The sequence below is a fragment of the Pelobates fuscus genome, chromosome 5 (assembly GCF_036172605.1).
Source record: "Pelobates fuscus isolate aPelFus1 chromosome 5, aPelFus1.pri, whole genome shotgun sequence".
NCBI classification, from domain to species: domain Eukaryota; kingdom Metazoa; phylum Chordata; class Amphibia; order Anura; family Pelobatidae; genus Pelobates; species Pelobates fuscus.
In genome coordinates, this window is record NC_086321.1 from 357,297,507 (window position 1) to 357,314,643 (window position 17,137).

Consider the following 17,137-nt stretch of genomic DNA (forward strand, 5'->3'; position numbering starts at 1 on the left):
ACCTATTTAATGAATAGAGTCTAAACTCATCCATCCGGTCTAACCACGTGGCTCATCTGATACAAAGGAGAGGGACGCGTAATTCCAGTTCTTACATTCCTGCACCTGGTCAGTACAGTGATGACAGTATCTTAGCTACGTGTAATTAACTAACTGATACTACAAACACATATACATACATATGCCTTGTGGCAATCTTAGCCTGCTAAACTTGTATTTTACTGGAATTACATCACACTGCAAGTCATTGTAATGGTCATGGTGGTTGGAGAAACCCATTAAGTGACATGGCATGGTTTAGATATTATAAACACCAATGTGCAGTGTGCAAGTGGAGGAGTGAGTGTGTTTATTTCACCTCCAATGCATTATTCCCCTAAACACCTCAATACTTTGAGGGAGAGGGAACATAGAAGTGTGAATAATTCAACATTTTTTTTTTTTTGGTCATGTTAAAAAAACCTCAAGCTCGGCCCCATCCCACACTGGCTGGCTGAGGGTGCTAAGCATTGCTGTCCATCACGGTTTTGATGTGTCTGCTCTTTATAATTGTATATTTTACGGCAGGATTTATTATGAAGAAGCTGCTTTACGGCAGCGGGGGTCAGATCTCGTTGCGTCACCTCGGACGCGCCCTGCGGCAGTCTCGAGATCTTTTGCGTCCGTTCACGCGCGCTGTTTGAGGGTTAGTGAGCCAGTTTTGTGGCAGCTAGGACGCGCTCTGCTTTACGGCAGTGTTCGTTTTCATTGCGTCCCCTTTAGACGCGCTTCGCTTTGCGGCGGTCTTACTGATTTACGACTTCAGTAAAGTGAGGCTGTGCTGAGGGAAGGGCGTGCTTTACGGCTGCGAGGTACTGTGTGGCCATGGATGTTGGGGAGCTGTTGCGGTATCAGGTAAGTGGTCTTGGGTTGGTATATAGCTCGGTCCGATATACAGTGCGGGCGGGGGGAGGGGGGAGGGGAGCAGGGACTCTGTGTCCCCCCGAGATACTCTGCATCGCTGTATATAGCAACCTGGTCATTGTATTCATGCCATGTGGGAATCACTGAACAGTTCCTGTGTACTCAAATGCGCGTAGCCAGCCTCCCCGTACGCCTTCGCGTAGCCAGCCTCCCCGTACGCCAGCGCGTAGCCAGCCTCCCCCGTACGCCAGCGCGTAGCCAGCCTCCCCTGTACGCCAGCGCGTAGCCAGCCTCCCCCGTACGCCAGCGCGTAGCCAGCCTCCCCCGTACGCCAGCGCGTAGCCAGCCTCCCCCGTACGCCAGCGCGTAGCCAGCCTCCCCCGTACGCCAGCGCGTAGCCAGCCTCCCCCGTACGCCAGCGCGTAGCCAGCCTCCCCCGTACGCCAGCGCGTAGCCAGCCTCCCCCGTACGCCAGCGCGTAGCCAGCCTCCCCCGTACGCCAGCGCGTAGCCAGCCTCCCCGTACGCCAGCGCGTAGCCAGCCTCCCCCGTACGCCAGCGCGTAGCCAGCCTCCCCCGTACGCCAGCGCGTAGCCAGCCTCCCCCGTACGCCAGCGCGTAGCCAGCCTCCCCCGTACGCCAGCGCGTAGCCAGCCTCCCCCGTACGCCAGCGCGTAGCCAGCCTCCCCCGTACGCCAGCGCGTAGCCAGCCTCCCCCGTACGCCAGCGCGTAGCCAGCCTCCCCGTACGCCTGCGCGTAGCCAGCCTCCCCCGTACGCCTGCGCGTAGCCAGCCTCCCCCGTACGCCTGCGCGTAGCCAGCCTCCCCCGTACGCCTGCGCGTAGCCAGCCTCCCCCGTACGCCTGCGCGTAGCCAGCCTCCCCCGTACGCCTGCGCGTAGCCAGCCTCCCCCGTACGCCTGCGCGTAGCCAGCCTCCCCCGTACGCCTGCGCGTAGCCAGCCTCCCCCGTACGCCTGCGCGTAGCCAGCCTCCCCCGTACGCCTGCGCGTAGCCAGCCTCCCCCGTACGCCTGCGCGTAGCCAGCCTCCCCCGTACGCCTGCGCGTAGCCAGCCTCCCCCGTACGCCTGCGCGTAGCCAGCCTCCCCCGTACGCCTGCGCGTAGCCAGCCTCCCCCGTACGCCTGCGCGTAGCCAGCCTCCCCCGTACGCCTGCGCGTAGCCAGCCTCCCCCGTACGCCTGCGCGTAGCCAGCCTCCCCCGTACGCCTGCGCGTAGCCAGCCTCCCCCGTACGCCTGCGCGTAGCCAGCCTCCCCCGTACGCCTGCGCGTAGCCAGCCTCCCCCGTACGCCTGCGCGTAGCCAGCCTCCCCCGTACGCCTGCGCGTAGCCAGCCTCCCCCGTACGCCTGCGCGTAGCCAGCCTCCCCCGTACGCCTGCGCGTAGCCAGCCTCCCCCGTACGCCTGCGCGTAGCCAGCCTCCCCCGTACGCCTGCGCGTAGCCAGCCTCCCCCGTACGCCTGCGCGTAGCCAGCCTCCCCCGTACGCCTGCGCGTAGCCAGCCTCCCCCGTACGCCTGCGCGTAGCCAGCCTCCCCCGTACGCCTGCGCGTAGCCAGCCTCCCCCGTACGCCTGCGCGTAGCCAGCCTCCCCCGTACGCCTGCGCGTAGCCAGCCTCCCCCGTACGCCTGCGCGTAGCCAGCCTCCCCCGTACGCCTGCGCGTAGCCAGCCTCCCCCGTACGCCTGCGCGTAGCCAGCCTCCCCCGTACGCCTGCGCGTAGCCAGCCTCCCCCGTACGCCTGCGCGTAGCCAGCCTCCCCCGTACGCCTGCGCGTAGCCAGCCTCCCCCGTACGCCTGCGCGTAGCCAGCCTCCCCCGTACGCCTGCGCGTAGCCAGCCTCCCCCGTACGCCGAAAAGACAGTGTTTACATGAAAATGCCTGAAGGGAGCTATTATACTCACTAGAACAACTACATTAAGCTGCAGTTGTCCTGGTGACTATGGTGTCCCTTTAATTACTAATTGCACGTACAAACAGGATAAAATAAACTGCATGTCTCCACCGTAAGTGGATCTCTGGAACCAGAAATGGATCGATATTCCCACAGGAGAAGCAGCAACTTGTCAAAAACAATAGAATTACAAAAAATTAAATAAAAAAAAAAAAAAAAAAAAAAAAAAAATATATATATATATATATATATATATATATATATATATATATATATATATATATATATATATATAAAAAACAAATGAATAGGTCCAATGCATTTCGTCCAGATTCTAGACTACTTCAGGGATCATTCAAAAGTACATCCAATGAGTTTTTAACGGGAAACTTGAATTGCCGATGGATTCCGCCTGTATCTGCGTGCATCGTAACAAAAATAAAAGAAAGGTCCAGGCAATTTTATTGAACCCACTCCATCAAGCTTGACAAAGACCGTGTAGGTCGAAACGTTGTGATGGAGTGGGTTCAATAAAATTGCCCAGTTTGTACCTTGGAGTGCCTGGACCTTTCTTTTATTTTTGTTACTCAGCATTTGGTCTCTGGTACTGAGACTGTCCGAGTTGCACCCAGCTACATACTACTTAAAGGGACAGAGTGCAGTTCAACACCCTACCATAACTACTTCTGTATCTGCGTGCATGTCACCCGTGGAACGCAAGATGGAGTTCTGGCCCTATGTGCGTGTCCCGACATAATAGAACGTAAAGTGCATATGCGTCCCAACGTACGTTCTATGTATGCGTTCCAATCGGTGAACGTATGCTCTACCTCCCCCCTTTTTTTTTACCTGTAGCTCTATTACACTATTCCTGTTTTATCTTTTTTAGGTTTTATTATTATTATTATCAGGTTGTTTTTTATTATTCATTGTGTAGATTATTTATAGCTTTATTCACCTGGGTGTGCACGCTTAAAGTTAGTTTCTCCTTTTTATTATACTTTTGTGTACCATCTTACCTTCAGTTCTCCCCCTTTGCCTAACAGGTCTGCCTCCTCTGGCTTTCATACCACTCCAGGATGGTTTTCCTTAGTTATTATATATATATATAAAAATAAACAAACTGATAGGAAGAGTATTTGCTATTGATAAGTATAAAAAGTTGAGTGTAGCCCAATTTTATTTTTTTTTTGTGGTTTTCATTTGTATTGTTCTGGGTTGTTGAAGTCTCAATCCTCGGGTTGGTTGGCTCCTTATGTTAGTCACAAGTAATGTAATGTAATTATTTTAGAGCATCTGGATTAATGCACCTGTTGGTTTGCTTTTACATTATACCTTTAAGTTTTACCAATTTTGCACCTTATAGAATTTGTTTTATTTTTTTTTTGCATTGGTTGAATCTTATGATTGCTATATTGAGTTGTTGCAAGAATGTTTGTTTAATACGGGGAATTTTGAAGTCTATTGATATCTATGTACTATTTTCTAATTTTTTGCAGAGAGCTGGCTATCCTATTATTTTACTTGGTTTTGATTGTATCCCATTTCCAGTCCTTGTATTGCTTTTTATGTCCAGCCATACTCCCTAGTTACACACTTATTTGTGGTTTCTCAATGTCCGCAAAATCCACTGAGCCTGACCATTGACTCTTATGCTTAAAGGACCACTATAGTGCCAGGAAAACATACTCGTTTTCCTGGCACTATAGTGCCCTGAGGGTGCCTCAGGGCCCCCTCCCGCCGGGCTCTAGGGGTGGAAGGGGTTAAATTGACCTTTCTCCAGCGCCGGGCGGGGAACTCTCCACAATGCTTTCCTATGGATGCTGGCATCTTCTCACTGTGAAAATCACAGTGAGAAGCGCGGAAGCGCCTCTAGCAGCTGTCAATGAGACAGCCGCTAGAGGCTGGATTAACCCATAGGTAAACATAGCAGTTTCTCTGAAACTGCTATGTTTATAGAAAAAATGGTTAAACCTAGCTGGACCTGGCACCCAGACCACTTCAATAAGCTGAAGTGGTCTAGTGGTCCTTTAAATTAACACTCCGAGCACTATAACCACTACGGCACACTTTCGCTTTGGAGAGCCGGAAGGTCCTGCTAGGAGAATTTACATTGCTAGCTAATTGGCTGAGAATGTCAGTTGATCGCTCCCAGGCACTATGCTAACCCCTGTACCTTTTAGCTCTGACTCTCATAGAGGCAGGGAGCGGTGCCCAGCAAAATGCAGGTAAGAGTCAAACCATAATGGCTGATGGTTTGGCTATTTACTTTGGAGAGGGGTCACAGTACTTCTGGCACAATAAACACTACAGAGTGTTGTAGTGGTTATGCTGCTTTGAGAGTTCCTTTGAGTCCACCCCTGCGGAGAGATCCAAATTGCAGATGGTGGCAGAACTTGCAGTATCTTCCTTATATTTATTGACAAATTATGAGTTTGCTACAGATTCCTGATTACTAGTTTATCTTTACGTAAAATTAGCAGTTTGCCTTTTTTTTTTTTTTTTTTAACAGTGATTTCTTCTGATACATAATCCCCATAATGTGCACATTTAATACATACTAAGATCTATTAAAGCGGCACTGTCACTGTCTGGGGACGTGGCAGAATTTGCAAAGATCCCAGACAGGGACATCGCCGCTGGGGGTTCAGTGGCCATGGTTGGGGGCAGGGAAAGTTCTGCTTACCTGAACCTATCCCTCACTGGTGCCGCCACCTTCTCCAGGAGCTGACGTTCACTGCTGTACTCTCGCGGAGCAGATGAATAAATGAAAGCCAGTGTAGGAACGGGGAAGAGAAGAAGCGGTTGGGAAAAAATAAGTGCAGCGTGACAGTGACTCTTTAAGAATGATTAATTGATGGGTAGAAGTTCAAGTACCCAGAAAGACTACTTTAGACTTTAGAAATCCAATATGCCTTGTGTTTAGAACAAACCCAGCATTTAGGCATTTTGAGGTTCATTAGGTGTTTTGAAGTTCAGACTGACAAGCAGGTCATGAATAATCAAACGGTCATAGGGGAAGTAGAATGCTAAAGTAATAATCCAGTAAGCAGGGAGGTTACATATAATTTCATTCTGAAAATACATTGCTGCATGTGTTGAAGAAACATGGACAAGGCAGATAAACACAGTACGTGTCTTAATAAAAGCTGGTGTCTTCTTGTACTCCCAATGGCAGTGTGGGTTTACTTGCTGTCTGTGCGTGCTCGATGTATCTCCTCCTGCCAAGTGGCATAGCTCTGATATATGGTCACTTGCTTTATAAAAGTCAGAAAATGCTTAGCATAACTTTCCTCAACTTTAGCAATACTAGGTTAGTTTTTTTCTTTTCTTTTTGAGCTGGTAGTGTGTGTGTGTATTATCATGTTTTCTTTCTGAAAAATGTTTCTATAACTCTGTAAAGGAACATTCATAAGTCATGACACAGATTTGTGAGTCCTAAACTACTGGCCAGTAATAACATTTAGCTTGGTACAAACCTTGCCAGTGCATGGCTCTCCATGCTTTACTACTTACATGGCAGTACTACTTACCAGCAGCAGCTCTGTGCTAATTAGCAATATCCCAAGGTAAGTAGTCAAACCATTTGTACTATTCTTTGACAGTTAACTTAGAGTCAAGGGACCCGGTGCCGCTATAGAATGAATGCATGACCGGTGTAGGACAGCGCCCATTGCGAGAGAGCATTAGCGCAGCTCTGTACTGCCCTGCCTTGTATGAGAAGACCAGAAGCGAAGACTGCAACTGTGGGTGCCCGGCTGCACCCAAGTAAGTTGTCAAACTGTACTAAAGCAGTTTGATTAATTCCCATGGGACTGCGCCAGAGCATTCTTGGCACCATAACCACTACAGCTATGGACAGCAAGCTATGTTAATTTAACAAAACATGATTAAAAAAATAACACAACCCTTAGCTAACTGTTAGCTGGAGCTAACCCCAGTCCTTCTATTAGCTTCCACCCCCCAAACCAACGCTGGTTGGTTGCATTTCAGCCAAAGCTTTTTTCCAAATCTCAGTGCAGGAGTGAGGTCCTTTGAAAATAGCAGAGAGTGAATAAAGTGAACCTTGGAGCAATTTTGCCAGCCAAATTGAGTATTGAGCTGAATGACCACAACCAACAAGCTTTCCAGATTAGTAGGACCCACACTGCTTCCCTCTCCAACTATTAAAAGAACACTATAGTGTTAGGAATACAAACTTGTACCTAGAGCTATAGTGTCCTAGTTGCAGATTAGTTTTAGTTCCCCCTCCCCATATTTTCTATAAAAATCTAAAAAAACATAAGTGATTAATGTAAGTGGAAAAAAAAAATGTTTTTACAGAAAATGGGGGGCTAAAATTGATCTGCAACTACAACACTGTACTTTTGTACAGTGCGGATATTACCTCGGTTCTGTGCTTGCTCTTGCAGTGTAATTTGTCTCTCTCTGTGATGGTCAATACTATACCACTCATGGAGAAACATGATGCACATGTACAGCTAGCAGCAGGTGCATCCAAAAGCTTTTCATAGGAAAGCATTGCATTTAATGCTTTTCTATAAGCTGCAACCTCACGTGACCGAGCGGAAGCAGGAGAGGTGCGTTTAAACCTGCAATCTAAAAATTACGGTGTCTACAAAACGGCACTGTTTTACATTGCAGAGTTAAAATGACTAGACCACTGCAGCCAGACCGCGTCATTGAGATGATGTAGCCTGGGCGACTCTGGTGGCCCTTTAAGTAATGTATGGAGACATTATCTCAGGTAGTACGTGTGTGTGTTTTATGTAGCGAATACGTATTACAAGATGAATTAGATAATCTCTGCTATTTTGGAGCTATTTTCTCTGGACTATGTTACAAGTTAGCAGGAAAATATGTATGAAATCACATTTTTAGCTGAACACCTTATTATTGCATTTATTTATATTCAGCATTCACACACACTTTATTTCTTTTCCTTGGGCTTCAGAATTTCTGAATATTTCACATCATAACTTCCATAATGATCACTCTTTTTGCTAGCATAATAAAATTCATATTTTTTTTTAGTCCAGCAGGTGTCAATTTCAGTTTTTCACACAAGGTGGCAATTAGCCGTGGGCCCCAACCCTGATCAAAGACCATATTGGTATTCAGCTCCGGAGAAGGAAAATAAATCAGAAAGAAAGGGAAAGTCATTGTGATTGGCTGGGGAGATTAGAATTACCATCTCATCTACGTGCAGACTTTAAAATGTTCAAGAATTGCACTATCAAAGCAACATTTTATGGAAATAATGCTTCTGTGAAACAGAATATCACCCTCCACCCTTAAGGCTATATTTAAATGTAGATATGATTATTCAGGCATTTGATTCTCTTTTTAATGTGTGATCTCTCTGAGTTATTTTAATGTGTGACTAATACTACTCTCAACAACTCTTCCAGACTCCATGCCACCCCCCTGGTCTTGTCCCTAATAGTGTAGCTGGCAGAGACTCGAGGCTTTGGCAAAAAACGATTACCAGCTGCTTCACAAAATGTTGGTAAAAAACGAACAAGCCTAAATCGTAGAGATTTGTATGAATACTTTTGTATCATGTATATTGTAGAGAAAATAGGAGGCTGTGTTGTTTATCCACTCAGCTGGGAATTGTGGAGAAATTAGGGCATTTGATACTGTAGGCTAAATGCCAAACAGAAAAATAATCTCCAGTTCTCCTTTGCAGCTTGGCCTATATTTTGCAATTTGTAAATTCTTCTTTATTTGTTCAATTAAAGGAACACTATAGGGTCAGAGAACACAAACGTGTGTTCCTGACCATATAGTGTTAAAACCACCATCTAGCCCCCTTGCCTCCCTAAATATAGTAAAATCTTACTTGTATTAAAGTCTGCAGCTGCTGTCTCTACCCTTGATCTGCTTGCTTGGCTGACATCCTCAGTAGTGATTCTGTGAGCCGATTACAATGCTTTGCCATAGGATTGGCTGAGACTGTGAATGAGGCAGATCAGGGGCTGAGCCAGCACAAGTCAAACACAACCCTGGCCAATCATAGAGATGTATTGAATCCATGCATCTCTATGAGGAAAGTTCAGTGTCTCCATGCAGATGGTGGAGACACTGAATGTCAGTCACACTGTGTAGCACTGCCCCAGAAGACACCTCTAGCAGCCATCTGAGGAGTGGCCACTGGAGTTTTTACTAAGCTGTAATGTAAACACGGCGTTTTCTCTGAAAAGACCGTGTTTACTGCAGAAAGCCTAAAGGGAATGATTCAACTCACTAGAACAAATACCATAAGCTATAGTTGATATATTGACTATAGTGTCCCTTTAATAACCCTCCCTCCACCTTGGCACATTGCAGTTCACTGTTCAGCGAATAATTCACTCAGTGTGCATCTTCACTTGTCATTTAATTGTGCAGGGTTCGCATATATACTAAAAAATAACAGCCACATTGACTGTGATCTTCTGTTGCCTACACATAATATCTGCCTTTCCTGCTGTCTTTGGAAGATAAAATTGGACTTTTCACATGCTGTAATTAATAATTTTAATTAAAGCCCATAACTCTGCCTCAGAGCAGCGAGTTGAGCGGACTGAAGGGATCCTCTAACATACCAAATCCCAGCACTTCATTAGAGCGCTAGGCTAAGCTGGCAGGGCAAGATTAGTGAGTGGCTAACGAGGAGCATGAATTATTAATTGGCAAATTACAGTTCAGATTCTGAACAGGGTCCGAGCCTTGTACTATAACCTGCAGACCGTACTTATAATTGCTTAGATTCTGAGCAGTTCTTCACTGCAACAGAATGTTACAAGGGATATATCATGGAAAAAGAATTTGTAACAATGTTCTGCAATTTAGCCTTTAAGGTAGGGCCAGGAAAAAGATATGAAACAACCTTTTATATTAAGGGATTTAATAGCAGAGGAATGTAGGCTTTTGTTCTGTTTTTATAGAAAATAATTACAATTAGATGGCATAGCTCTATAGTCGGAATGTTGACTTGGCTGCTTAAAGGGGCAGTTGGAGCTTCGAAAGACATGTGTTAAAGCTTAACCATACAAATATGTTAAGTTTATATACAGTGTAAAGAGAACAAGCCAAGGAAGGGGGATACAAATGTTGCAGGGGTAAGGTTTCATTTGGAGAGAAGCTGATGGCAAACTATATTAAAAATAATTTTAGAAGAGAGTTTACATTCACCCCATGGGGACCATGCTTTATAACATGTAGGCAGTGTGTTGTGGATAGAGGCAGTAGACTGATCCATGAGGCGGTTATGTTATCTTTGCTCTAGTTTCCTGTAAAAAGGTACTAAGGTGTTAAGCCAGAAAGAATGACAAGAAAATCCATTAGTAGGAGTGGGCAGCAAAAAGGACAAGGGGCCTAGATCAAAGGGAATAGATTCGGGTTTTTACACTAGCTATTATCATCTGGTGTTTTTTGGTCTGCACCATTTGTGGTCTTTTCTGATTTTATTTTGTAGGTTGTTTATTTCTCTATGTTTATTCAGAATATCAGAGTAATCTTCTAAACATCTACTATTTTATAGGGTAACTTATTTTCATAATTACCCCCTTTTTCACCACTTGAGTTTTATATTGCATAAGGGGTTTTTACGCCTTTTGCTAACATCTGGAGAAGCATTGGCTCGGTGGATTGCGACGATTGTGACGATTTGCATGTGTCACAATTAACCTTTTTTATTTGTATGTGCTCCAACACTTTTCCGTCTGAAGTTGCCAGGTTGTATGTACCTCCAAAAGAGGTGGAATAAATTAGTGGAAATGTTTGGAAAACCAAATATAAAATGGGGGGGGAGGGGGGAATGACTATTTTTTTCAGGTTTTTTTTTTTTTACTGACGGAATCTAGTTCCTGCAGGCACTCAATACTCATCCCGTGATATCACACCAGCTTTTCTTTTTCATCCAATCCAATATTCCTCGTAGATGAGTTTCCCCCATTACCGGGAAACTTGGCCAGAATACTCCTGGCATCACAACTACTATGGAGGGCTGTAGTAACCCTTTAAAACCTTTTTAATTTTTTTTTTTTTTTTTTTAATTATAATTTTTATATTTTGGATCTACAAATGTGTGTTAGGTTGAGCCATTTGGCTTTGCCTGCCTCTTTTGAGTGGCTCTTACATATTTTGTTTTGGTTCAATCTACGGTGACCATTTGGGTAGTCCATTAATAGAATAAAGTTCTTTAGACTAGTACGTTATAAAAAAACAAAAAAACACTGATGCAGTGATGACTTAAATCATAGAGTAGCTGCCAAAATATGGAGGATACATTTTAAAGGAAACTTGATTATATGGTCACCATCTCTACTCAATTTGACAGTAGACAATACATTTAAGACATTTCTGTGTATGTGTGTGTGTGTGTGTGTGTGTGTGTGTATATATATATATATATATATATATATATATATATATATATATAATTATTATTATTAAAAGTAAATTTAGTTATTTCATGTACTGTGCTTGCTTCTTATCATTAGCTCATTTTATTTTATTTGAAGACATTTTTAACCTGATCTAACATTCAATGCGTGAGAAAGCAGTTGTGTACCGGCTTCCCCGCTATTTTCAGAGAACGGTTTCTTTCTGCATTCCTCAGAGCTCCCAATGCTTCAGTAAGTAGCTTCAGACACTATTGTGCAAGGGGTGAGCAGAAAATGACATCTCCTAGAGATGACGACTCCTACGGGTAGGCATTATTGCCAGTTCAGAAGAGACTAGCGCATTGCCAAGTGGAAATGGATAAGGAGTTGAAACATTTCTAATCCTGTTTGAAGGAGTGATGATCGGTCTAGAAAGCCATAGACTGTGGATTTGTAAGTCTGCAAAGTTGGCGTTAAAGTATTACAAAAGGCCACAGCAGGGCTGCTATCCAACACAGAAAGGGTTGACGAAAGTTATGCTTATGAGTCAGACTGACATCCAGAAGGGGTGTTTTAATGCACTAAACTGAAATGTTAGTGTTGGAACCTGGATTTCTTTAAATTCCTGTGATAAAAGCTTTCCCACTTTATTATATAATCAATTTTTTTTAAATTCATAGTCCTAAGTGTGTAGTTCTCTACAAAGTTCTACTATTTTGCTGAACAACGCACAGGGAAAAAGATTTTCTGCTGTATCCTGAACGAAAGAAATTTACTTTGTGTGTGTGTGTGTGTGTGTGTGTGTGTATATATATTTATTTATTTTATACTGTGGGAAGCAGGCAGGCAGATGCAATGTCCTGCTGGGAAACCTTGTGTCCTTGCATTAATGTGAATGTTACTTTGACACGTGGCAATGGTGTTCCCTCACGGCAGTGGCCTCCTTCAGTAGGATAATGCACTCTGCCACACTACAAAAAAATGTTCAGGAATGGTTTGAGGAACATGGCAAATTGTTCAAGGTGTTGCCTTGGCCTCCAAATTCCGCAAATATCAATCTGATTGAGCATTTGTGGGATGTGCTGGAACAGCGAATCCGATCCGTGGAGCCCCCTCCTTCAACTTGCAGGAGTTAAAGGATCTGCTGCTAATGTCCTAGTGCCAGATACTAAAGGACATGTTCAGAGGTTTTGTGGATTCCAGGCCTAAACGCATGATGCACATACGTTGAGCTCACTTGGCCGGTTCACGAATTGTCAAGCTTGTTGTATTCTGAGAGCCACAGGATTCGGGTTCCTCAGTTAATGCTTTCATTCTTGGGTGATGTTAACCTCCACAGCGGTATCAAAATGAGCTAAATTTTCAACTTAACCTTTTTGGTAAAATACTTTTCTGCATCTTATGTAGACTGTTTATTTCTGGTAACATGCCATGATTTTTTTTTTTTCTCCCTGTGCAGCCAGATAGAGGCACAAAACGAGGGCGTGAAGATGATCCTGAGGAGCCGAAAGTTTTGAGGAAGGAGAGGGGAAGCCGCAAGTGGCTTCGTGAGGAAGATAGAGGGACATCAGAGGACCAGAGGAATGCTATGGATGCAGTTCCTGGAGGGGAAGATGGAGAGGAGGATGAGGTAATTGACATAAATAATTCCCATTGATTTACATCTAGTTTTATCTGAAAGTGTACTCTGTATTCTCCTTTAACATGCCAGTGACTTGTGGGTCTTCCCTTTTAAGCTACTTAAAAGATTCTGGGGGTCGATGGAGACATGCAAATTTGCTCGCTTGCTCTACTCCATCCCTCTTTGAGACTGAGGCTAGTTCCCTGTAGGTTTTCTCTTTTTATATATACTTTTTACCTAGCAATGTCCCTAGCACAGTGTTATAACATTGGTTCCCAAATCAGTCCTCATGGCCCATCAACAATCCAGGATTGATGTATTTCCCTGTTTTATTCCATTTGAGATGCTGAAAAAAATGGACTGTTGATGGGTCTTGAGAACTGTTTTGGGAAACAATTAAGGCTTGCTCCCAAACTCCCACTACTCCTGGGCAGCAGCAATGGCTATGTTATATATATGTGGGCTGATGCATACTGGAACCATTGCTGGGGTTTAATTTGGTGTGTTTATATTTTCTTTTGTATTTCACAGACACGTTACAGTGCCAGTGCTTCCACCCATCCCATGTGTACCCTATTAATGTTTAATAAGTTGGGGTTGGGGTTTATTAGAAATATCCTTTTTTGGTCTTGTTGGAGATTCTGCATTTAATTAGAAAGCACCAAGGTCAAATGTTAGCGTAAGACTCTCCTAAGAGGTTTGCCTTGATGTGGCAGGTGAGCTTACACTTTAATGGCCATTGGAGTGATACTAAAAGTCTCGGATTTGGGATAGAGGGTAGGTAACTTTTTATTTATTTGTATTTGCTTTTGTTCAAGACAAGACATCTGCCATGATCATTAGGTCTGTGGTGATTATTTAAATATGAGCCAAGAGATAATGTGAGAACTAATTAGTTCTTACATTGTGTGGTTTTGTGCATGCAGCCACTGATCCAAGCACGTCGCTTTTGTTTTTCAGTAACTTATTATTAACGGTCTGACATGTTTCACTGCACAATCATTAAAAACAAACTGGTAGACCGCGAATATTACATGAAATAAAAGTTGCGGAGATACTTGCTTCTGAAAGCTTACAGTGCTTAAAATGTTTTATTAATGTATAATTACACATGCTAATATGCATAGACATGTCTGAGCACGACTTCTGTATTTTTTTTATTTTTTCCTTAAATGAATTCTAATAGAAAACCGTGTTTACATATGCAAACTACTAATGTACCAGAAATTCAATAGACGCATAGTATATCAGGAGAGAACAAAAATAATTCATTGCTAAATGACTTGGTTAGAATTTCCATCACATACACTTTGAAGAATTTCATGGGACAAAATAAAACCATCCAATGATCTATGCTAATCTCTGAACTGCTTTAGTACGTGGGGTTATATTGTTCACATATGTCTATGTGGATGTTTGATCTTTGCAGAGAGACTGGGGGAATTTTAAAATGCATCACATAATCATTACTGCTTGGAGTAGTCATTTCATTGTCTCTTTATTCCTAGCTTTTGCCCATTTTCTCATTCCTTTTTATGTTCAGATGGAGACCTTGGATGAGAGTTCCATAAAGAGAATGATCCTCACCTTTGAGAAGAGATCCTACAAGAATCAGGAACTACGCATCAAGTTCCCTGACAACCCTGAGAAGTGAGCAGCCAGTTGTCTTTATAACTGTCTTTCCATGACCTTCTCCACCACTCATGCTTTGCTCATGGTTCCAACCTATTCAATAATTATCTCACCCATTCGCAAACTGACCCTTCTGAAATCTTCTGTCTTGTCTCCCAGCTAATGTCAGCTCTCCTGTAACTATATACTGGTTTTCATTTTTCAGGTTCATGGAGTCCGAGCTAGACCTAAATGACATTATACAAGAGATGCATGTAATCGCAACTATACCCGATTTGTACCATCTACTGGTGGAGCTCAATGCTGTGCAGTCACTGCTAGGCCTCCTAGGACATGAAAATTCTGATATCCTTTTAATTGCTTGATGCTGAATGTGGGTGGTCTGATGGAATTGGAAGGAGGATTAGAGAAGTTGCTGGGGAAGCATAGGTAGACAGAACTTTAGTTAAAGTGCTAGAAAATTTAATTGGTGGTTATCAACCATGAATCTGGTATGATGGCTGAACTGGCATAGTGGAGAAAAAGTGCTACAGATAATGCCTTAATATTTCTCTTTATGATTAATTATATATTTACTGAATTACTAGCTGTTGTATGTTAACGGGACACTCTAAGCGCCATAACCTGTACAGCCACTTTCAGTGGTTATGGTGCCAGCAGGCTACTGCAGTTATCCCCCAGTTATTTGTAAATGTTTTTTAAGCAGTTTGACACAAAATTATGGTCATCTAATTTCTTTTAGATGAGCTGCTTGCTCACCGTTTTGCTAATGTGGAAGTTGCATTAGCAATCATTAACCTCATTAGCAATATCAATGTCCATATTTGTACAACAGTGATGTATGAAATTAGATGACGTCAGCGAATTAATGCCTTGTAAACGTGGACAATATAGATGTACTGCTAATGTAACTTGGACGGGCCAAACTTGCCTCAGTTCGTATCAAAGAGCTCAAACCTGGCATTATTTGTGTCAAGCAGCTTCTGACAAAGAACTGGGACACAGTGCCGGTAGCACCATACCCGCTACAGTGGGTTGCTCGTTAAAGTGTACCCGTCATAACAAGTTCACTTTAAATTCCCTTGAGAAATATTTAAGTGATTTGGTAGCTCAACGTAACTTGTTTTTCCTTAAATAATCCTTTTGTTTGTTTTAGCTGAATGTCTAGATTCTTAATTCACTATTGCTATTCACTCCATGTTAATGTAAGGAGTATTAATGTTGGTATTTATTTTGGTCAATTTATGTAAAGATGTACACCCAGGTCTAGCATAGACAACTTTTTTCCTTAGCCTGTCACATGTCTGTATTGCTGTGGTTGACCTTTTGCAGGAGCTCACAGATATAGACACTCTACATGAAAGTGAGGAAGGAGCTCAGGTCCTTATTGATGCACTGGTGAGTGAGATGTGTTCTTTGTCAACTCATGTTAGTTTCTGTCTTTCTCTGCCATCAGATTGACTTGAATGTTGGAGAAGGATTACTTAAACTTCTAAACATAAAGGTGGAATTGTGAGGACTGTTGACCCCAACCTTCTCTTGGCATCTGGAATATAAATGTTTTTACTTGTGCATAGGTGGAGGGTCAGGTGGTTGCTCTACTGGTGCAGAATCTGGATCGTCTGGATGAGGCGGTGAAAGAAGAAGCTGATGGCGTACACAACACACTTGGTATAATATTACATCTCTTACTCACACTTCCTTTTTGTAGTCTCCATATTAAACCGCTTAATCCTATCCTCCGCTTCCTCACTTTGTTTTCTGGAATATTTAGTTTGACCACTTATTTGCGTATTAAACCTAGTAACCACCTCGACCAAAGAAGACCTGATCTTTCTAGTTTCAGATTATCTTCTTGGTAGTAAATGTTAGTGGTAGCTGTAGACTATCCCGAGCCCGATCTCTCTGCTCGCTCTGTTAGCATTGGGTTCCATAGCTATACCAATATCTGATCTGTTTTTGAATAATTGAGTCCATAAACATTTTACTGTTTACCTGTACTGTCATTATTTATTGCTCATTCACAGAGCAGGTTATCTACATTTATTCTCTTTTCCACAGCAATTATTGAGAACATGACTGAGTTTCGAACCGAAATATGTGCTGATGCAGCTCAACAAGGACTTCTCCAGTGGCTGCTCAAAAGGCTGAAGGTGAGTAAACTGAGATGATTCTCTTTTTGTTTTTACTACGTTACAATATGTCAAGTACTTTCCATCTCCCAGTATTGCCGTAGCCTCAGTGTTGCAGAATACTATTAGGCTAGATGTAAAGTCTTTCCTCCATTTACCAGCTGCTAATTCTCTCACAATTTTGTTTCCTGCTAGGCCAAGATGCCATTTGATGCCAACAAGTTGTACTGCAGTGAAATCCTGGCCATTCTTTTACAGAATAATGATGGTGAGGATTACATTTTATTAATGCCGTCTAATGCCATCCGTTTCCGATTGTCTTTTTTTTTTTTTTCTCACGTGCTTCTCATACGGTTTTTCTTTTGTTTGGATCTGCTCCTCCCATCTTTTTTACCATCTATACCCCTTATTCTTACTTGTTAAGTTCTCAATCCTCTTTCATCATCTTTGTTTTCTGTTTTCTTGGTGGCGTTTTCTCTTGGTTACTGTGTTTTCTTTGCAATCTCCCCCCTCCAGCCCCCCCTTCTGTCTCCTGTTCCACCTTGCCCCTCTGTCACTGTGTATTG

The 17,137-nt window shown here is 43.4% G+C and overlaps 1 protein-coding gene across 1 annotated transcript in view; it reads left to right on the forward strand.

Annotated features, from left to right (window-relative positions):
* The first annotated feature begins 706 nt into the window (after nucleotides 1-706).
* The window catches only part of CTNNBL1 (catenin beta like 1), a 32,021-nt gene continuing 15,590 nt past the window's right edge, over nucleotides 707-17,137 (forward strand). The window contains exons 1-8 of the mRNA XM_063453341.1: nucleotides 707-894; nucleotides 12,646-12,816; nucleotides 14,351-14,457; nucleotides 14,645-14,784; nucleotides 15,740-15,837; nucleotides 16,017-16,110; nucleotides 16,501-16,592; nucleotides 16,767-16,839. Coding sequence (XP_063309411.1) covers nucleotides 865-894; nucleotides 12,646-12,816; nucleotides 14,351-14,457; nucleotides 14,645-14,784; nucleotides 15,740-15,837; nucleotides 16,017-16,110; nucleotides 16,501-16,592; nucleotides 16,767-16,839 — 805 coding nt within the window. The 5' untranslated portion in view covers nucleotides 707-864. The remainder of the gene's footprint in view (nucleotides 895-12,645; nucleotides 12,817-14,350; nucleotides 14,458-14,644; nucleotides 14,785-15,739; nucleotides 15,838-16,016; nucleotides 16,111-16,500; nucleotides 16,593-16,766; nucleotides 16,840-17,137) is intronic.